Source organism: Onychostoma macrolepis, chromosome 06 (genome assembly GCF_012432095.1).
Source record: "Onychostoma macrolepis isolate SWU-2019 chromosome 06, ASM1243209v1, whole genome shotgun sequence".
NCBI lineage: Eukaryota > Metazoa > Chordata > Actinopteri > Cypriniformes > Cyprinidae > Onychostoma > Onychostoma macrolepis.
The window spans coordinates 6,863,553-6,885,519 of NC_081160.1; the positions used below are offsets into that span (position 1 = coordinate 6,863,553).

Here is a 21,967-nt window from a genome sequence, read left to right on the forward strand (position 1 = left end):
TGCCTTAATATCTCATCTTTTGTGTTTCTTCAGAGTCCGTGTTGTGGAAAGAAGATTAGATGAATTTAACACGCTGACAAATTCTGAAAGTATAAAATATTGAGCGTTTCTAAAACGTTAGGAATCTGCATTGTTTTGTCCAAATGATGACAAAAATGCCTATTGAAAACACAGCGGATGGAAAACGGTCATTTAAATGGCCTTTAATCATTTGGGGGCGAGACAAACAAACAACGTTTTTCTATGATAAGCCAATTTAATTAAATGAGGGAATTTCCTGTGTCCTGTCCGTAGATTCACAGCACTTTCTTTGGGAAGTTCATTTCAGCACTTGAAGATCATTGAGCTTTCACCGAGGTTTTTATGGATCAGCAGTTTCACTCCAAAAGTACTGTCCAAAATCCAACCTAAAAAGTTGAGACTATGTTTTATTTCAAAGAAATTGTGCTTTTTTAACATGACAGAAGTAAAAGGTAGCACGAATGAACCTTGGCCTGTGTTCAATTGGGCCTAAAGCCCAGAAGATCATGTGATCATGTGTTGTGCGGATGGATTTTTGTGACCCCTGGTCCTGTGAAAGGTTTTCTCCTCTCTTCTCTACTCCTCCTCATCCTTTTCTCATTCCAACCATATGGTTTACTTTTTCTCATGAGCAGCTGTGTCATTTCAGTTTCTTCTTTTAACAGTTTTATTGAGATGGACGCTCATACAAAGTCAACAGCTCAAGCTTTAAAGCTATTGCAATGACAATATATAGCCTACTGAATATAATGCTTCCTAGATCAGTCTCATTAAACATAATTTTGCCATTAATGACCATAAAGACTTTCTTTCACCAAAACATGTTGAATCCGTGATACGACCGGATTAAACGGTTAGACATTAGTCCAGCTACTGATTTTAAGAAATAAACAAGAGGTCCAGCAGGAGTCTCTCAGGCGATGCAGAACTGTGTTAAATCGTTAGAGGAACAAGCAGGTAAGCAGCCTAAAGATAGACCACAAGTGTGCTGAAGTCAAAAACACGGATAAACTAATTCACTACTGAAGCTGCAAGTAAACTGCTGAAAACTTGCTAGGTCTACTAATCTTACCAATAAAACTGTTAAACTTCCTGATTAAAACAATAACTTCTGCCTCATGCACACACCTTTTACCTTCACTACGAAAGATATTCTGAAAAAGCTGTCAGGAATTTCTCCAAAGTATTAAAATAGATTTACACAGCTAATTCACACATAAAGGAAAATTCTGCTATTAGGCCTATTTATTCACTTGCATGCAGTTCTAAACCACACAAAGATCTTGCATTGTAAAATTGGGGAATTGAGTCGTATGGGTCATTATTATGGGCCAGTATTCTTTTGAAGTTTGGCAGCTTAGTTACTTTAACTTTATTAAAAAGTTGCCAGATTATTCTCGATTAAACTGCACAGGAAAGAAAAGGTCAAAAAGGTTTAGAAAGACATGAGGTTGAGTTTTTCAGCTGTATGACTGCAGAATACGTCTTAAGAATGTTTATGCTACTGATCAAGGATAAATGACAACATACTATGTGCTGAATTGAGTGACTACTTCCACTACATTTTATTACATCTTGATATTTTTTTTTCTAGACTTTCTCACACTATTGTCTACGCTTAGTAGTCTGTGCATGTCATCACTACAATGGGAAATGAGAGGACAGTCAGTTGACACTGTCTGCTGTTCACCACAACGCTCAGCAGAAACTGCATTTGACAACCATATTTGGAGAACAGGAAACTCTTTGGTTTGTCAGGCTCACTGCTTCTCTCATTCTACGCACTTTCCTCAACCATTTCCTATGACAGACTCAGCTGAAGTCAAGCTTTTGAGTGAAAGGCCAGATGGAAAGACATGCTTTCTATCTTAACATCTCATGAGATACTCTATGATGATGTTTTGACTAGAAGGTCAGAGATGCCTAATTTGTTGAAAGCCTTTGCTCTTTGCAACAAAGTTATAATTTAATTCTGTTAATTACACAAAAAAATTATTCTGTCATAACTTACTCATCCTCATGCTGTTCCAAACTCATAGAATTCTTTCTCCAGAGGAGCACAGATGACAGAATGTCAGTCACCATTCACTTTTACTGTATGGAACACTGACACAGTGAAAGCGAATGGTGACTGAGACTGTAAGTCACTTTATTTTTGCATGTCTCACATAAAAAATACAAACATTTGGAGTAACATGAGGGTAAGTAGACTAAATGTTTAAAGAATTTCCATATCACTTTTTGCGAAATATCACTTTAATGGCAACACAAAATAACTGTCAAAAACATCTTTCAAAGCAACGGAATGTTGACAGCTTCAGGTTTCAATATTCAGTGAAAGATTATAGCTTTTCTAATGCAGCTCTGCACTAAAGCAATTATTATTATTTTTTTTTTGCACACATGACACTGAATAATCAACGTATTGGCATACATTCAGAGCGATTTACATAGCTGAAAGCCTCCATGAGCCTCGCATGCACAACTAAAAGAATAGAATGTAATACTTAAAAATAATAATAATAATATGGATGTATACTCACAAGGCTAATGAAAACCTGCCGCGATTTGGAAAGTTAGGGTTTGGAGAGTCCCGTGGCAGTGAGGTACTCCAAAGACGAACAGTCCAAATTAGACAGAAAAGCATGTGAACATCATTTAAACGGAGATGCGGATCAGTGGGCGGGGCCGAACAGTCGATCTGCGATGTGATTGGTCAGCGAGTTTTGACAGTTCAGGTGAACAACAGTGTCCTCGCGAGCATCCTTTTAAATGTGCTGTTTCAACACAATGTGAAACACTTAAATATTGCAAGAATACCACTAATTACAGCGAGTGCAGCGTTTTCAGAAGACAGTTATGATAAAAGTGGAAAATGAAAGTGGACAGGAATTCATTACTGCATAGTTCCTCTCATATTGCATAATCGTTAGTTGCTTAAAGAGTCAGTTGACAGTAGCCACTGAGTTCCATGAAGTGCTCATTCGACTTGCTTTGGATAATTTCATGTCTAACATTTTTTTTTCCCTTAAGGCACAATTAAGTCTATGTCTAATATAAACACACATCTTCATAATTTGATGCAATCAGTTTTATTGGAAAAAAAAAGATATTTACCTAGATTTTTTCCCCCCTGTTTTCTTCAGTTTCTTCAGAGTGTCATATTTCAAACATGCTCTTCTGTTGAAAAAATTATTACATAAAGTTGCTTGTTGTAGGAAGCGATAACTGAGGAAATTAATTTAACACGATTTAATCATTTTTATACAATATTTTGAAATGATTTATGATTATTCCACTTCTTATTTACATTATCATAGTTTTAAATATGCAGTAATTTATGTTTTAATGATGTATTTTCATACTGTTTTAGTAGCAGAAGACAAACATTTGTTGCTGAATCTGGAATGTGGAAAAATGTCAGATTTAAAGGGATAGTTCAACCAAAAATGAAAATTCTGTCATTATTTTTGCATGCCCATGTCATTCCAAAACTGTGACTATATTTTTCTTGCGTGAAACACAGAAGGAGATATTTTGCAGTATGTTCACACTGACTGCTCTCTTCCATACAGTGAAAGTGAACGAGAATCCTTAATATACAGAACAGAGGAAAGAAACAGAAAGAGCCCAAGCGAGAAAAGGGACATCCCCTAGACTACATGCCATACACTACATCTGGACGAGGCGAATCCCCTGAGATCCTTTTTGGGACCCTTATCGTTACGCACATCACATTCCGTCCCCTCCATTCCCACAACGTGCTCCTGCTATCTAATGGAACTTCCTATATAAGGACAACCTCCGATTGCATCCCGTAAATCAAGTCTGTGATGTTTCCAGGGAACAGGACCATGGCTGGTATGTTCTGAGGCCTTGCTGCAGTCCAAAAGAGAGATGGGGGAGAAATCAAAGTCTGCAGGGAAAGAAGCGCCTCTGTCACTGGTCAGCATCAAGCTCTACTGGATGTGCGAAGGGAAGGAAGGGAGGTAGAGAGAGTGTCTTGGAGACAGATGGAGGATGGGGGTGTATAGTGAGAGTGAAAGTGAGAGGTTGCAAGAGAGAGGCAGAGATGCACGACTCTACCGGGTCTCTGTTGTGCCATATAAGGACAATGGGGTCTGCCTGGAATCTCGGCTGTATTCTGTGTTTAGAAGGGAACACCGAAAGACTTGGATAGAGTGACTAAATATGGTGCAACAGCAGTGTCATTGTTAAGACAAATAGGCATTCATTGAGATATCTTTCGACTGTTTACTCACCAACAATAAACTTCGGAGTATAGCTGCAGACTCTCATTCCGACAAAGATTAACACCAATTAAGGAATGTGAGGTATTGCACCTGCACATGCTGTATGGTGCTGCAAAAATAGGAACATAAATGTTTGTTTCATAGTTTGCTACTTCGTACTATAGAGAATTTTGTAGTTTGTATAGTCAGAGACACTATTACTGAATACAGTTGACAGGCTGTATATCAAATATTGTCTGAACTTGTGATCATAATAAAAAAAGATGACGTTATATTTTTAACTAAAATGTCTCGCAAATACAGGTGCATCTAAATAAATTATAATGTCGTGGAAAAGTTCATTTATTTCAGTAATTCAACTCAAATTGTGAAACTTGTGTATTAAATAAATTCAATGCACACAGACTGAAGTAGTTTAAGTCTTTGGTTCTTTTAATTGTGATGATTTTGGCTCACATTTAACAAAAACCCACCAATTCACTATCTCAACAAATTCGAATATGGTGACATGCCAATCAGCTAATCAACTCAAAACACCTGCAAAGGTTTCCTGAGCCTTCAAAATGGTCTCTCAGTTTGGTTCACTAGGCTACACAATCATGGGGAAGACTGCTGATCTGACAGTTGTCCAGAAGACAATCATTGACCCCCTTCACGAGGAGGGTAAGCCACAAACATTCATTGGCAAAAAAGCTGGCTGTTCACAGAGTGCTGTATCCAAGCATGTTAACAGAAAGTTGAGTGGCAGGAAAAAGTGTGGAAGAAGAAGATGCACAACCAACCGAGAGAACCGCAGCCTTATGAGGATTGTCAAGCAAAATCGATTCAAGAATTTGGGTGAACTTCACAAGGAATGGACAGAGGCTAGGGTCAAGGCATCAAGAGCCACCACACACAGACGTGTCAAGGAATTTGGCTACAGTTGTCGTATTCCTCTTGTTAAGCCACTCCTGAACCACAGACGTCAGAGGCGTCTTACCTGGGCTAAGGAGAAGAACTGGACTGTTACCCATGGTCCAAAGTCCTCTTTTCAGATGAGAGCAAGTTTTGTATTTCATTTGGGAACCAAGGTCCTAGAGTCTGGAGGAAGGGTGGAGAAGCTCATAGCCCAAGTTGCTTGAAGTCCAGTGTTAAGTTTCCACAGTCTGTGATGATTTGGGGTGCAATGTCATCTGCTGGTGTTGGTCCATTGTGTTTTTTCAAAACCAAAGTCACTGCACCCGTTTACCAAGAAATTTTGGAGCACTTCATGCTTCCTTCTGCTGACCAGCTTTTTAAAGATGCTGATTTCATTTTCCAGCAGGATTTGGCACCTGCCCACACTGCCAAAAGCACCAAAAGTTGGTTAAATGACCATGGTGTTGGTGTGCTTGACTGGCCAGCAAACTCACCAGACCTGAACCCCACAGAGAATCTATGGGGTATTGTCAAGAGGAAAATGAGAGACTTAAACTACTTCAGTCTGTGTGCATTGAATTTATTTAATACACAAGTTTCACAATTTGAGTTGAATTACTGAAATAAATGAACTTTTCCACAACATTCTAGTTTATTGAGATGCACCTGTAAGCAGTGCACCTTTTATCATCATGCACTCTAAAAACATTTATAATATTACGTAAAAGCCTGTTAATTGGTAACTGTAAATTACCTTACACTGTAAAAAAAAATTCAAAGATGTAAATAATGATACAAGAAAATAGAATTTCAGGTCCCACTTTATAATAGGTGGCCTTAACTACTATGTACTTATATTTGAATTAATCATTTGGTACAATGCACTTATTGTGTACATACATGTTTTTACATTGTTGTTATATTTTTAAAAATACCTATATGTAATTACATATGTAATTAATTTCTGTAATTACATTTATAATTACACTGTTGACCCATCTCTTACACCTTAACCCACCCTTAAACCTACCCATACCACCAAACCTGTCCCTAACCTCACCCGTATCCCACCTCAATAGCAGCAATAGTGTTTTGCAATACAGTATGAATACAATAAGTACATTGTACTTATTTTTTGATGTAAGTACATAGTAGTTAAGGCCACCTAATATAAAGTGGGACCGAATTTCATTCTTTCTACTTCAAAATTTCTTTGTAATAATTTCTGAAATTTACTAGCCATTTCTGAGTGAAAACTGTTTTAATGTAAATCCTACACCAATTTCTGTCAGTTTATTCAGCGAAGAACTGTACATGGCTTAACATCACATTATATGTAATTTTACTACACAATTCAAAGTGAAAACTATACAATGAAAGTGATTAAATGACAAAACTGTACCATAAAAATAATCCATATGACTTGTGCAACTTGAAATGCAAGTCTCATGGACTTTTTTTTGTGCACCATTGACTTTCAATGCACAGAAAAGTGCAGTGACAATAGTCTGGTAAACATCCCCTTCAAAAAGCATTATGCACTTTTTATTATAAATATGATGGCATCATAGAATTTCTTCTATGAGATATTTTGAGAAGTCCAAGCTGCTTTTTCCATACAATGAAAGTAATTAAATGACAATATTGTACCTTAAAAACAGTCTATGTGACTTATGTGCTATATTCCTATTGTTCTAAAAATATACTGAAAATCTTACTCTGTCAAAGATTTCAGATATGCACGTATTCGACTTTGGTTGTTAAGAGATGCACAAGAAATAATAGTTGGCATCATTGACGTTAAACCTCTTGTGATGTCTTGAATGTGCCATATTTGAATATTTTTGAACAAAGTACATTTGAAAACTATGGCAAAGGGGAAGATTATGACTGAAAAATAACAATACTCACTGCTCACAAAATATTGCATGTCTTGAAACACAATGCACAAGTCTTAAGAACCACTTGTAAGGTGTGTGTGTGTTTCAAATCCAGACACCACTGGCTTTCACTGTATGGAAAAGTGTAGCAACAATATTTTTCTAAAATTCCCCTTCTAAAAGAAAGTCATGACTCCTGACACAGCGGTAAGTAAATGGCAGAATTTTTAGTTTTGTGTGAACAGTTCTTTATTTTCAGTTAGTGAAAAACAATAAAATGTATCTGGATCCGAGTTTGGCTTCAAAACATACTGAAGTCCTATGTCTAAATACTTAGTTGTACTCTTAGTGGAAGAGCAGTATCTCAGGAATTAGTCCTGACAGTGTGTCTGAAGGAGAACGGAAGGAGGGAACGGGAAATATGTGCTAGATTAAAGCTGGGTGAAGCACAGGCTGTTCGCATAGTCTCCTGAGACTCATCCAAAAACTCATTTGGACTGAAGCCGTTCAGAGTAACTGGAGCATTAAGATTTGCCTACATTAGTAAGAGAACGTCATCACCTTACTAGACAAAATCTCACTACAAGGTGCATATGAATCCACTTACAGTGTCACAAGCACAGCAATTTTGATGTGGCTTTACATAGCCATGGGCATACAAAAACAGGAAATTACATGTATAGTTGAAACATTATTTAAGAACAACAAAATGTTTGTTATCTGTAATTTATCTATGTGCACATTCGGTTCTCATAAAAATCCTGAGTACATGCATCAGCACACACTATTTTAGAGGGTCATATGTGTTTGGATATATTTGTCCTCGGTGGAACGTGATTCCAACTTAGCAGCAGGAGAGCAAGCAAATATTTGTCTGCTCATATTTATTCAAAATATTTCACATGATCTATCTGTTGATGATAACCTTTTACTGAAAGAAAATGTACCCTGACAATGCTCTGTGAAAACTTCAGCATCAACCTTTCAACAAACTGCTTTATTACTCTTGATCTGTGATAATATTCAGTGCGAAAAGCTAAACAAATCAAATGCAGTATTGAGTGAGTATGAAGTGACTTTCCTTTTAAGGAAAATTAGACAATTTGAAGAACTTGGCAATGGATGATGTTTACAGTGTTTGTGAGCTTTGCTGCTTTAAGGTGAAAGAAAACCAAATTGAGATTCTTAATGAGAAGCACTTAAGAAATGAAAGAAAGAATGATTATAGCATGTCTTATTCTTCTGCATAAAGTGCTTTCTTACGAAACAGACAATTCATTACACAGTTCAAGGTTTGAAGTGAGAAACAAGTGGTAAGTAAGAAACAGTAGTTCAAATGTCATTTCTAGACAGCCTGGCTTTGGCAAGATGATAAGAAAGTGAAGGATGAAAACCAATCAAAAGAAAGAATGTTCAAAATTCAAAGTTCAAGGACCAGAAAGACCCATTTTAGAAGCTAGCCAGCAATCCAGGCTTGTTTTGGAAGTTTTGCCAGTTAAGATGAACAATCAAAGGACTTATTTTAAGATTAGCTCAACATTTTCAATTCAGACTACAGAAATTACCACAATTTACATGCTTCATCACTGTTGACATTAGTTCAAAATAGAACAAATAGGTGTACAAAAAAATAAGGCTGCTGTTATTTTACAGCAAATGTAAATTTAATATTGCGTATAACAGCTTTTAAAAGAAGATGATACAAACATCAGATTTGTGAAATTTAATATATGAGGAATACGAATATATTGTAAAATGCTGTATTGTTTGCACAGCTGAGAATCTAAACTGAACAATCGCAATGTTTTTATTCATAAACCTATTACTTTAAGTACAAAAGACAACATTAAAAAATTAAAAACACAAATACATTCAACATCTACAACCAGAGTAAGCTGGACAGAATATTTTGTCCTCTTTAGTGGAATTTGTTTTAATTGTGATCATATGACTTCCTCTTGTGCGTTGGTTCCTGATGACTGTAGTGCTAGAAACACATCAGAAACAGCTGAATGGGATTCAACGTTTCTCAGGCTTATTAATCACTTGTTAATCTTTACATTAAATCAATATGTAAAAGCAAAGTCAAACTCAAGTTACCTCAGTTTTATGACTCTACAGTACGATGGCCATGAGGTTCTTGTGAAGGCACTGTTGCTGAGCCCCTTAGGAAGAGTTTTCCTTTGTGCTCTTCCTTACTGCTAAGGAAATGATGGAGCAATCCATACAGCAATGGCCTAAAACAGCAAGACAGGGCAATACAAAAAGCATAAAGGAATGGTTAGCAATAAAGACTGACAGCCCCTGGTCAAAAGAGCTTCTTGGACATTCTTCCAAATATCTCTTTTTATGTTTGACATTAGAAAAATGGTCAAAGTCTGAGTAAACGATGACAGATTGAACGGTTCCTTTAATATGCAATGAACAGAAGTTTAGATAACGCAATGAGGAAGAAACTCATTCATGTAGTAGCTACATCTAGACTCGACTATTGGAGTAGTGTTATGGCCGACTTACCAAAGAGCTCTATCAAACACTTACAATGAGTTACGAATGCAGCAGAAAGAATGCTTCTTTGTACTAGACCGAGGAATCATATTCAGCACTTAAATCACTTCACTGTCTACTTGTGTCTCACAGAACGGATTTAAGACCCACTTATTACATTTTTAATGTCTTTATGGTATTGCATCAACATTCCTTGCTGGTTGTAGTTAAAATTAGGCTGAAAGTAACAAGTCAGCTTTAAATGACTTATGGACCCAAGCTGTGGATCTCTCAGCCAGAAAGACTACGAGCAGTTGACTCAAATTAGCACTTTGAGAAAGAATCACACTAATAGCATTCTTGTTTTTATGCATTTTATTTTCTTACTGATTTTTAATTTCTATTTAATCTCAATTTTTTCTTGTATTTTCTTCCCTATGCATGTGTGTGTTTGTTTCGGTTTATTTATGTCATAGCTGAACAATTTGTAAAAATAATTTGACCTGCCAACATTTTTACTGGTCCCACCACCAAATATTAAATACTTTTTTGCAGGATTTAAAAAAAATAAAAATAAAATGTACATGAAAAATAAAATAAAATAATACAAATATTAAAATAACAAAGAGTTAATACTGTTACATTTATAACATTACTCTGTTACAGTTATACAATACTTGAAAAATCTATCATATTGAAAAATTATAGAAATCATTGCTAAATATGAAATTATGTAATATTAATTTACATTTAAAATTTTATGCATGTATTATTTGAATTACAAATGATTTTATTTAGTATATTTGATATAGTATATTTGGTTAAAAGCACAGACATGCCTAAACAGCCCTTGGTGCAGGTTAAGAGGTTAAGTGTTAACAGGCCCCAGACTGCCTCACAGTGACCCTGGACCACATTTATTGTTGTCTTGTACATACATGTTCAGTGTCTTCTGTTATGAACTTTGCAAACAATATTTTACAAGGTGCTCTATCAGAGTTTTACAAATCATACTTACACTGCTTTGGCACTTGAATCATCTGCAACATTGAGCTCATTGGCCATAAACTCCCGATCTAGGGGAACTTCAGGCTGACCTGATTCTGAGATGCATTGTTTAAAAAAAAAAAAAAAAAAACAATTTAACATTCAGAAGTTTGTTTTTAGCATGCATTTCAGTTGTGAGGTGTAATAGAGAGCTAAGACTGAGTGACCGTGGGTATGGTCCTCCTGCAGGGCTCATCTGACTGCTCACCTGCGGTCAGCACCGAGGCTGTGTATTGATATTTGTTGAACTGCAGGTATTCTCGGATCAGCTCATTGATCAGCAGGTTCTCGTGGGACAGCGGCGGGCGCGGCGTGCTCTGATCGTCCAGCGCGCTGAACACCTCCGCCCGGATCCTCGCCTTCAGCTGCCCCAGGACCCCACGGGCCTCCAGCGTCTCTCGCAAAGCTACAGATCATGCATTTCAAAGCCAGAGAGAGAAAGTGAGTTGGGCTAACCTGCACAACTAATAGCATACACAACTGTGCAGAGATTTGAGGGTTACGTTTTAACATCTAACAACATTAATTACAAACCTTACGACTGAAGATTTGCTGTGAAACAAACACGCAAAATAATCATAACGTTGGCACAAAGATATGATGCATTATGACAGTTTATGAGTATTAGCTCACCGCTTTTCAACTCTGTGATGGTTGCCATTGAAACAGAATTGCACTTCTCAGACGCTTCCGCTAGAGGTCACTCAGGCTCTTACTGCGTATATAAATGAACTAAAGCTTGGCCATTCCACTCTAGTACGAAACCAAATAGCAAGTGCACGTTTATTTATTTTTGTGTAATAATAATAATAATAATAATAATATAATTCTGAACCTTCATATTCTTTTTTTTTAAAAAAGTGAAATAAAACCAAACAAAAATAAGGTTGAATTACAAAAACCCTTTATTAAAGGCTTTCAAATAACAAACAAACAGACATTGTTATTGTTAAACACAAACACAATAAATTCAAACATCATAAATAAAGAGAGAAAAGGGAAATAGTAAATAAATAAATATTTTAAAAATGAACACAAAATTACTAATTTATTACAAACGATAAATATTAAATACAGTTAATGTATATTTATTCAATATATATTGCAAAAATAATTTAGAGTGTATTAGGGTATTCCTTTTTCAGCTGCTTTAAAGAATGAACTGAAATAATAATAACAAATTTTTTAAAGCGAAATAAACAACAATAATAATGTTTAATTAAAAGAAAAAAAATCTTAGACTCCTTTAAATAATAAACAGGCATTATAACTGTTAAACACAAACACAATAAATTCAAGCAGCATAGCCTACATAAAGAGAAAAAACGTTTTTAATGTTTTACATATATTTTAAAAATAATAATAATTAATTACCAAATGCGGTAAGTACAAATGTTGAATATTAAATAAACTTTTTATTAATATTAAATAAATATATTTAATCAATATACACAAAAACACAAACACAAATTCAAACAGCATACATAAAGAGAGAAAAAGGAAATAGAAGTAAATAAATACATATTTTAAAAATAAATACAAAATTACTAAATGATTACAAATGATAAATATTAAATATAAATACAGTTGACGTATATTTATTCAATATATATTGCGCAATATATTTCCTTCTTTTCAGCTGCTTTAAGTAAATATCAGTTTCAGTGAAGAAAAAAAACGAAAAAACAAAGGAACCACGTGACGTCATGCGGATTGCGGAAGTAAACGTCGAGTGGAAAACCCTCTGCACGAGAAATTCTTTGCCCTCCTTTGTCCCGGAAGAACAAGATTTCTCATCGTGTCAGTTGTCGTCACCCTTCGTGCCAAAACAACTTCTAGACCAGGCTGTAAAATGGCTGGAACAGCTTTAAAAAGACTCATGGCTGAATACAAACGTAAGTCATGTCATTGATTACACTAATGCTTGTGAAGGGTGGATTTTACACTGTTTTGGTAGCAACAGTTTGGCAGCTGTAACGTTAGATACTTCCAGAACTTCACCAACTGACAGCGTGAATCATTAAAATGATTTCAGTTAATAAATTAACAGAAGTAACCTCAAACACACCGAAACTGACCGTGTGACTCATAATTCATGGTCATTCTTCATTTTTCTACACGCGTACTGTACTCTAGTGCAACCAATGCAGGACTGCAAGTGTGTGATAATTGTCTTTTCATAGATATATTTCCTGTTGAACATAATTATATGGATACAGTTAGCTCAACGCATTTCTTTCTTTCCAGAACTAACCCTCAACCCTCCAGAGGGGATTGTAGCAGGTAAGAATTAGGGCAGTTACTGAACTGCTCCATTGACCTGCTTTTACAGTACAATCTTAATAACATTTTTATTTAAATCATTTTTTATCTGTATAATAGATTAACAGATTTATTTTTATTATAAGATAATGAATTAATGAGACTCGTTTCTTTCCTACAGGGCCTGTAAATGAAGAAAATTTCTTTGAATGGGAGGCTCTGATTATGTAAGTATTATCCATAGACTGTAAAGAAGATTTTGTTTAGTGTTTTTTCCCATTTTTTGATTGATTCCACCTCAAGATTTAATAAATGAACAAATAAATAAATAAATAAGGTAACTGTGACATTTTATCTCATAATTGAGATTTTTTTTTCTTGCAGAAAGTCTGAATTCAGAGTTTATATCATGCATTTCTAGTTTTTTCCCCCAGAGAATTCAGTTTTCATTGCACAATTCTGTTTTTGGTTTTAATTTAGTTATTTATTTTTGATTTGTTTCAGCCACAGAATTAAAAAAAAATTCACAATTCTGACTTTTTCCTCAGAATTGCAAGTTTATATCTCACAATTCTGAATTTATGTCTCACAATTCTGACTTTTTTAGGTAATTGTGACTTTTTGTGTCTCACAATTCTGACTTTTTCTCAAAATTCAGAGTTTGCATCTCGCTATTGTTTTTTTTTGTTTTTTTTTAATCCACAAAAAAATAAAAAATCCAGTGATTTTTAACTTGAATTTTTTAAATTTATATTTCAGTTCTCATAATTATGATATTGAAAGCCAGAATTGCAAAAAAAAAAAAAAGTCGGTGAAAAATATAAAGTGTCAAATAAGGTAATTGCAACTTTTTATTATTATTATTTTATTTTATTTTTTATGTTCCTTTCATAAAATAGAGCTCAGTGTGGGTGAGAAAACGTGTTTCTTGATGTTAAAATTATTCAGTTCAAACAGCTTTTCTCTGCCATGTCTGGTGTGACTCAGCAGAGAGAGTAACAATAAAACTTTTATTATTATAATTATTATTCAGTGTAGTTTATCTGTGCACAGATTGGACATAGATAATAACATGTTAAAGAAAAAAAAAAAAAAAAAATATATATATATATATATATATATATATATATATATACTATAAAATGCATTTGAACTATTTCTTAGCAAAATATGAGTAGTCCCAAATGCTACATGATGCTGTGGGGTTGCTAGGTTGCTGCTATGTGGTTGCTATGGTGTTCTAGGTTATGTATTGTCCCGTATGTAAAGAGCTCACTCAAGGTTTCTGTGATATTTAATCTAAGTCTGTCAGATTTTCTTATTTTGTTTTGTTGGGCAAGTAATTGCACTTCAGTGGTTTCAGAGTTTCTTACATTTTCTCTTTGTATTTTTAATCTGTAAATTCAACTGTGAAATGACACCATAATGAACAAATTTACCTGAAATAAGTCACAATATTATTATCTGTTAAGACGCAAAACCTGTATGTTATGCTATCCTATACATATTCTAGGCATACAACACCCTTTTTTATTTAAAAAGATACTTATTTGTTTACGGGGATGTTTTTGATGTCACGTTTTACAATTCTGGAATTCGTTTTTTTTTGCCCAGAGCATCTTTTCATTCACAGCATGCACAGCTGTTCATTCACTAGCATTTGTCCAGAGAAGGGACATTAAGTGATGATAACTGATTTTGATTTTGGATAAGACTGTCCTCCGGTAAACCAAACTGGTGGTTTGATCAGTGGTTTTGACCGATAAGTTTTTAAGTGAAACCAAGTGCCAAGCAAAATAAGGAACAGTGTCCCTAGCAACCCCCTGACAGCTGTTCCACAGATACGGAAGTGTGTTCGTTTGATGCGCTGCTCATCGTGATGACCGATCAATATCTGCCCATAGAAACAGTATTTGATAGACAGCTGGATATGGTAAGTAAACAGAAAGAGATTTGCATGTTAAATGGGCCTTTGAGAATGATTCCATGAAGTTCTGCCACTGCTGTCAGTGGTGGATGAATTTCTGTGATTTATGACATTTATGATTAAGATGAAGTATACAGGGGGTTTTTGAGTTTTAGTTGTTACGCTGAAGGCGGTAAATAGTTTAACTTGCCTCATATTTCAGTGATTCTCAGAAATGGACATTATCCAAAAGATGCAGTTAGACTGAAGTTTGTGTATAATCCAGGTATATACTTTGAGCAGAAGTTGCTTACATGTCTGAGAAACTTCCTCTGCAAGCCCCATGTAGGTTAATCTAATTCCTGATGCTAAAGATTTTATTATATTCTGAAAAACTGATTGGAGTGAATCATTATGCAAGTCTTTTAATGTGCTTTAAAAATGTAATAAAACTCTACTAAATGCTTAGGATTTGTTGGTAATACAGCAATAGCTTATCCAGACATCCACTTGTAGCCCCTTCTTAGGGGGATTGTGGGTCACTACTGGAATGCTTCGTTACTTTGTTTCTTTATTTGCAGCACAGAGATTCATAACAATGCATAAAATGATTTAATATGTTGTATGCTAATGTTTTTGGTATTTTTCCTTGTTTTCTTGTTATAGGGGACCAGAGGACACATGTTTTGAGGGCGGTGTGTTCCCTGCCATCCTCAGTTTCCCTTCAGACTACCCTCTCAGCCCTCCCAAGATGAAGTTCACCTGTGACATGTTTCATCCGAACAGTGAGTACTACACACATTCAGCATTCACACAGTGTATGCGAGCTTTTTTATACAGCAAGTTTCATACACAATGGTAGTTCAAAGTGCTTTACTTAAAATAATGAAAATTATCATAAAATAAACCAACAGATGCATAAAATAAACATGCAAGAACGTTAGATCACTATGTAGTACTTTAATTTGATTTTAAATCAACTTAATTGAACGTTTCTTGATGCAGTTATTTACTGCAAAATATTCATATTTAGAAATTATTTTATTATTGTATAATTATTATAGTAATTGTTTTTATCAGCCTTTTTTTTTTATCATGTTTCGCTCACAGAATTTATTTCAAATGCAGTTTCACTATATATATATTAGTGGTGGGCCGTTATCGGCGTTAACGTGCTGCGTTAACGTGAGACTCTTATCGGGCGATAAAAAAAATATCGCCGTTAATCTATTCTCAAAGTTGGGTTGGGAGCTGGGTCTATACTACGCAAGCTATGATGACTTTCACCTCGATATTTTAGCGCGGATGTATACCTAGCCGAATTGCACTGTAGGGGGCGAGAACGAGTCTTCGAACCTGGATGCAGCTATGAAGCCGCCGGGTTTGCTTCAGGGAAAATGTATTTTTAAGAAGCTTCCCAATGAAGATCGGCAAGTCATTTCTGTCTCTACGTTACATGGTCGCGCTCTCTGTATCGCGCGCACAGCGGAGTTCCGCCCCGGTTCGCACACACACAAACAAACAAACAAACGTAAGCGCACACACAAGTGAGCACACTCCCACTCCTATTTGTAAATATTAAGCCGCAAAACGTCTATTTAAATATGACTTCTGCGTGTCTCTGTGTTAATGTATGGCGCAAGACGCGCGGGTTTGTTTACTCATACAGAAGCGCGCGACGCTTGCGGCGATATTAACGTCTGTCGTCTCACTAAATGAGGACATAAATACATGAACAGCATCTCCAGAACTGCTCTGAGAGTCACTTCACGAGCACTCGAGCGTTTCATTTGAGAAAAACTATCCTCGTATCATATACACAGAAACGTAAAGGTATTCACGGCAACCCGTCAAAAAAAAAAGTTCGGTTTCACTTGAAGACATTGGGCAGAACATAATAGGCTACTACTATTAAAACTATTAAAACCTTATCTTTAAGGAATAATCATACAATGTCTTCAATGTTATTATCAATATTAAATTCTTGATGACTGCTAGTTGTTTACTACTAGTAGTGAATTTATTCTGATCTACTTGGCAGAATTCAAATGAGCCATTTTAATCTAGATTAATTCCAAGATTAATCTAGATTAAAAAAATAATCTATGCCCACCACTTATATATATATATATATATATATATATATATATATATAATATACACTACCATGCAAAAAAAATTATATTTATTTATACTAAATTTTTAAATACTTTCTTTCAGCAAGGTTGCATTAAATTGATTAAAAGTGACAGTGAAGACATTTTTTACAAAGGTTTATTTAAAATAAATGCTGTTCTTTTCAGCTTTCTATTCAACGAATTCTTAAAAAATGTATGTTTCCACAGTGTTTTCAACATTGATAATAAAAATGTTTCCTGAACACCAAATCAGTATATTAGAATGATTTCTGAAGGATCATGTGACACTGAAGACTGGAGTAACAATGCTGAAAATCCAGTTTTGCATCACATTAATAAATTACATATTGAAATATATGATAGAAAACATTTAAATTTGAATATTATATCACAATATTACTGATATAATTTTTAATTTTTTTATTTTAGTGGTAGGGCACAAACATGCAATCACAGATCTTTCATGTAATATATTGTATAAGCTTTCCTGTGCATATAATTTGGATATTTAACTATCACTGTGCAGTCGAAACTCTGCTTTATGATTTGCAGTGTTATGCCGAGTTCACAAGGCACGATTTTAGCCCTGATTTTCACTCGACGACAGGTTTTGCGAAATCGCCGACAAATGCCCCAAATCGGAGGCAAATTGGTGCTCGTTCTCGCGAGTGACAGTCACGCAGTGTGAATTATCAAAGACGTGATCTGAAAGAATCGCCGATGCGTTGCTGACGCACGTGAAATATTTGGCATGCTAAATATCTGGACCTGTCAGCGAATCACAATCCTGCTGTGTGCAATGAGTTTCACTGTACTGAAAAATACATCGGCGATGACCTACAGCCAATTATTTTTTTTGCGCTTTTTAACGTGGCAATATCAGTACATTTTTGCATTAGAAATTAGACATAAAATTATAAATTAAACATAAAAGGGGGCAAGGTTTTTTCCTGTAAATCATATTCTTCTATAAAGGACAAAAGATTTATTTCATTTTACTTTTTCATCACTTTGAGGGCTTTTGTATCTAAGAAACAAGCTCATTATAAAATGCTCAAAACACTTTCAAGTGGCCTACTTAGATTTCTGTATATAAAATTTTCCCAGCAGAAGTATGTTGTTAACAATGAAGTCATCTTTGTTATTGTTTGTTGAGGGAGGACTTATAGACCACAATATCAGCTTATATATATATATATATTCTTCCTATTGTACAGTCATGCAGTGTGTAACCTCCTGTCGCTGATCCATCGTGCAGTGTGAACACAACAGCAACTGAATTCTACCCCAAATAGTCGTGCAGTGTGAAAACAACGGTGATCTGATGATTTTGAAAATCATGCAGTGTGAACTCGGCATTAGAAGAGCCTCCAGGAGCAGGAACACTTTTCTAATGTATTTATAGTCCTTAGAGCGTAGACTAAGAATCGGAGTCCTAAAGTGTCTTAATGATCGGGGCATTTCGTCTGGTCCCGCTGGTGGATGTGTGGACACAGCGTTCAGGGAAGTGGGCCCAGATAAAGGTCTTCCTGCAGGCCACAGATAGCAGCAGCCCAGCCAACAGCCCTCTGATGGTGCCGGGGCTCTGGAGGCGGTTATCAGAGCTGGATGGCTCAGATTCTGATCACTGTCCTCAGCTGTGGAGAAAATGAGGAGATAACATCAGCCGTGATACCGTGCGTGCGGGGGTGGATTCATTCAGCCCTGATCCAGGGTTAATAAACTTGTGTCCCTTACACTCACTCTTCCAAAGTATTACTTGATTGCTTTGTGCGTCTTTAGAAGGGAAACCAATCACGGGTCAGTGCTCATGGAACTAACACTTTAATTGATTAATTGATTTAGCAGATTAATCACTATGTTCTTTTGATCCTTTAAGGATCCTAACATCTGTTCGTAATTGCTGATTCAACTGTTTTTAATCCAATTTTGGCCGTTTTTAGATAATTGGGAGAGTAGTTCATTCTATGGGATGAAATGCAGTGAACTGAACAAGCCAGTTCGTTCCCAACCTCAACATAAAAGAGAGTCGTGTACAAAATGCTGATATGATCAAATTGAAAGTTTATTCAAATGTATTCAGTCAACCGGCAATGAAGACTGTAAAGATGTCTAGAGGATAAATGACAAAGGAAAAATGAACAGAACTGAACTATTGCAGAAGTTTATAAACATTGTTTATGGTGTGTTATCTGCAGTCTACCCAGATGGCCGTGTGTGTATCTCAATCCTGCACGCTCCTGGTGATGACCCCATGGGCTATGAGAGCAGTGCTGAGAGATGGAGTCCCGTGCAGAGCGTGGAGAAGATACTGCTGTCTGTGGTCAGCATGCTCGCTGGTTAGTCATCATTCACTCAATCATCAGTGAACGATCACAATATGTGCTGTATTGTTCCTACTTGCCTAAAAGTGGTTCCTGAAATCAAGAAGCCTTAATATTGCTTTGCAGTGTTTGGATTTTATTATTGTTTAATATTCTCTCTGGAATGGGAAACATGCAGTCAGACAATCTATTTCTGTTTTCAAAGTTTGGGGTCGGTAAGATTTTTTTAATAAAATAAATTAATACTTGTATTTAGCAAGGATGCATTAAAGTAAATACTTTTTACATTTTTTTAGAAAAGTTTTTACTTTCTGTCGAATAAAGAATCATTAGAAAATGAGTTCCATACAAAATACAGAGTTCTGGCATGAAACTCTAACTCAGTCTGACCTAATGGCATCATTATCACATGGCACAGCTGACTGGTTCTCTCCTGTATCAGTAGCCAATGAGCTCGCTGCTCAGCATTCAAATATATGACTAGTGCTTTTTGTAACAGTGCGCTTCAGAAACCCTTCACCTTCCCCAGCTCCACCTGTATAGATCTGTTACGAGGTGATTCATTTATGCTATATGGGGGTTATTTCATGTATGTTATACTTGCAGCAGCAGTATTCTTACATGCTCACATGTGCTGCAGACGTGTGCAGTGTAAAGAAGGGGTTATTCAAGGATTAATGGCAAGGAAAGCCCCTTGTGATTGGCCACGTATGAGGTGTTTCTTGGAGGTTATAGGACATTAAAGAATGATCATGTGACTTTTACATGAAAATACGGTTTCCATTGCAGTTTTGCGATTATATTCCTTTTTAAAATTTCCTGAGAAACCACCTCATGTGAGCGTAAAAATGTTTTTTTGTTTTTTTTGGGGATATCTGCAATTTTGCTAAATTGATGCGTTTCCATTAGGCGTATTTTCAATTCGCAATTTCATTTCGCACAATTTGAAGTGTAATGGAAACACGCTTAGTGAGAATATTTTGAGAACTAGTGTGGTAGTAAATCCTAGATTTTGAATGTTTTAATACTTTTTATAATTTGCATCCTATCAGTGCCTGTCTTTAAATAATTGTAAATATAATCTACTCCAACAGAGCCCAATGATGAGAGCGGAGCAAACGTGGACGCTTCGAAGATGTGGCGTGAGGACAGAGAGCAGTTCTACCGACTAGCTAAGCAGATCGTGCGCAAATCTCTGGGCCTCTGACTCTCCTGTGTACAGACACACTCTCACACTCCAGGACAGTGAGGATTGACGTTTACGAGGATCAAACTCTCCACGGAACAGAAGAGTGTTGTAGTGTACTACCCCCTACCTCCACCAGTGTGAGCACTTTAGTCCCATCCAGGCTTTCATACTCTCTTCCCAGTCGTCCCCTCTCTTGTGATTGGGTGGATGCGTTGGACAAATGGCTTTTGATGAAGAAGGCAACGCGTTATACATTCACCGGACAGTGTTCTAAAAGAGAGCCAAGCGTCATTCATTGAATAAGTTTTTGGGCTGCTGGTTTGTCTGCCATGCCTGTTACCTGTCCATAGTTAAGCAATGGAATGCAGCTTTGGTTTGCTGACAGTATGCTGATGCATGCTTTAATGCCTCATTCTAATAAATGCATTGTGAGGCAGTGACTGAGACTATCACAGCCACTTATATTAATGATCTTTTAGGAATAATGAAAAAGATCATGTCTATGGATGCAAATTTAATAAATGTTCTAATTAAATACATTTGATTAAATTTAATATGAAAACGTCTTGAAATTTGGTAATATAGGTGAGTGGTTTTCTTCAAATTCATTTTTTTTACTTTTATGGAGGTTTTTAGATTCAGTAGTAGCAAGCTGGAATCGTCCAGCCTTCGGCAGAAAGACAGACCAAAAGAATTGTTTGATTTACACCGTCATTACTTTAATTAAAAAATCTTTCAATTCTGTATTTGACTTTTTGCTTTTCATCTGTTCTCAAGGATTGTAAAGCCAATAAAATCAATAAATGTTTGTGATTTATGAACCCCTTCAGTTATTTTTATATTAATGTGCACAAATCTGTAATTACTTCCTGTACACTTTTGATGTTGCTCCAGCGCACATGGGGGGAATGATTATGCACAGAAGGCAAATGTCAAATATGTGGGTGTGGGGGGGAATTGCAGCGTTGATTAATTCTTACAAGATAATTTAGTAGTAGGGTAAAATGGGGTAAACTGCCAATTTACTACCAATTTGGGAAACTATATATTCAATTTCATTTCAGTTTAGTTTCCTTTGACATAAAACTCATTTGACTTGCCATGTAGAATTTTTTTAAAGCACAAAGCTGTATTTAAAATGCTCTTTAAATACACTAAAGGCTTGTAAGATTTTTATTGTTTTTGGAAAAATGCTTACCAAGGCTATGTTTATTTAATGCAAAATACAGTAAAAACAACAACACAGAAATATTTTAATATTCTATTTTAGTATATTTTAAAATGTAACTTATTCCTGTGATGCGAAGCTGAATTTTCAGTATCATTACTCCAGTCTTCAGAAATCATTCTAATATACTGATTTGGTGCGCTGGAAACATTTCTTACTATTATCAATGTTAAAAACAACTGTGCTGCTTATTATTTTTGTGGAAAGCATGATTTTTTTTCAGGATTCTTTGATTAACATAAATTGAAACAGAGGGCATTTATATGAAATCTTTTGCAACATTATAAATGTCTTTACTGTAACTTTTGATCAATCTGATGTGACCTTCCTGAATA

The 21,967-nt window shown here is 35.6% G+C and overlaps 3 protein-coding genes across 5 annotated transcripts in view; 1 reads left to right on the forward strand and 2 right to left on the reverse strand.

Annotated features, from left to right (window-relative positions):
* myh11a (myosin, heavy chain 11a, smooth muscle) overlaps nt 1-2,695 on the reverse strand; it is a 32,420-nt gene extending 29,725 nt beyond the window's left edge. For all 3 annotated transcript variants that reach the window (XM_058780201.1, XM_058780200.1, XM_058780202.1), the window contains exon 1: nt 2,565-2,695. The gene's annotated coding sequence lies outside the window, so the exon portion shown is untranslated. The remainder of the gene's footprint in view (nt 1-2,564) is intronic.
* Nucleotides 2,696-7,292: 4,597 nt separating this feature from the next.
* Nucleotides 7,293-11,273, reverse strand: cep20 (centrosomal protein 20). The gene is made up of 5 exons (XM_058779784.1): nt 11,219-11,273; nt 10,794-10,991; nt 10,557-10,641; nt 9,152-9,288; nt 7,293-9,038 (listed from the first exon to the last, which is right to left on the reverse strand). Exons 1-4 carry the CDS (start codon nt 11,244-11,246, stop codon nt 9,159-9,161), a joined length of 441 nt encoding a protein of 146 aa, XP_058635767.1. The 5' UTR covers nt 11,247-11,273; the 3' UTR covers nt 7,293-9,038; nt 9,152-9,158.
* Nucleotides 11,274-12,276: 1,003 nt separating this feature from the next.
* ube2g2 (ubiquitin-conjugating enzyme E2G 2 (UBC7 homolog, yeast)) lies at nt 12,277-21,221 on the forward strand. The gene is made up of 6 exons (XM_058779783.1): nt 12,277-12,480; nt 12,833-12,868; nt 13,029-13,074; nt 15,420-15,538; nt 19,090-19,230; nt 20,310-21,221. Exons 1-6 carry the CDS (start codon nt 12,438-12,440, stop codon nt 20,420-20,422), a joined length of 498 nt encoding a protein of 165 aa, XP_058635766.1. The 5' UTR covers nt 12,277-12,437; the 3' UTR covers nt 20,423-21,221.
* The last annotated feature ends 746 nt before the right edge of the window (nt 21,222-21,967 follow it).

Excerpts from the sequence above, each read along its gene's own strand:
- cep20 (XM_058779784.1), bottom strand. The coding sequence starts at position 11,246 with ATGGCAACCATCACAGAGTTGAAAAGCG. Across the intron at positions 10,642-10,793 it reads AGCCTCGGTGCTGACCGCAG|AATCAGGTCAGCCTGAAGTT; the intron begins GTGAGCAGTCAG and ends AATGCATCTCAG. Across the intron at positions 9,289-10,556 it reads GATTCAAGTGCCAAAGCAGT|GCCATTGCTGTATGGATTGC; the intron begins GTAAGTATGATT and ends TTGCTGTTTTAG.
- ube2g2 (XM_058779783.1), top strand. The coding sequence starts at position 12,438 with ATGGCTGGAACAGCTTTAAAAAGACTCATGGCTGAATACAAAC. Across the intron at positions 12,481-12,832 it reads ACTCATGGCTGAATACAAAC|AACTAACCCTCAACCCTCCA; the intron begins GTAAGTCATGTC and ends CTTTCTTTCCAG. Across the intron at positions 15,539-19,089 it reads TGACATGTTTCATCCGAACA|TCTACCCAGATGGCCGTGTG; the intron begins GTGAGTACTACA and ends TGTTATCTGCAG.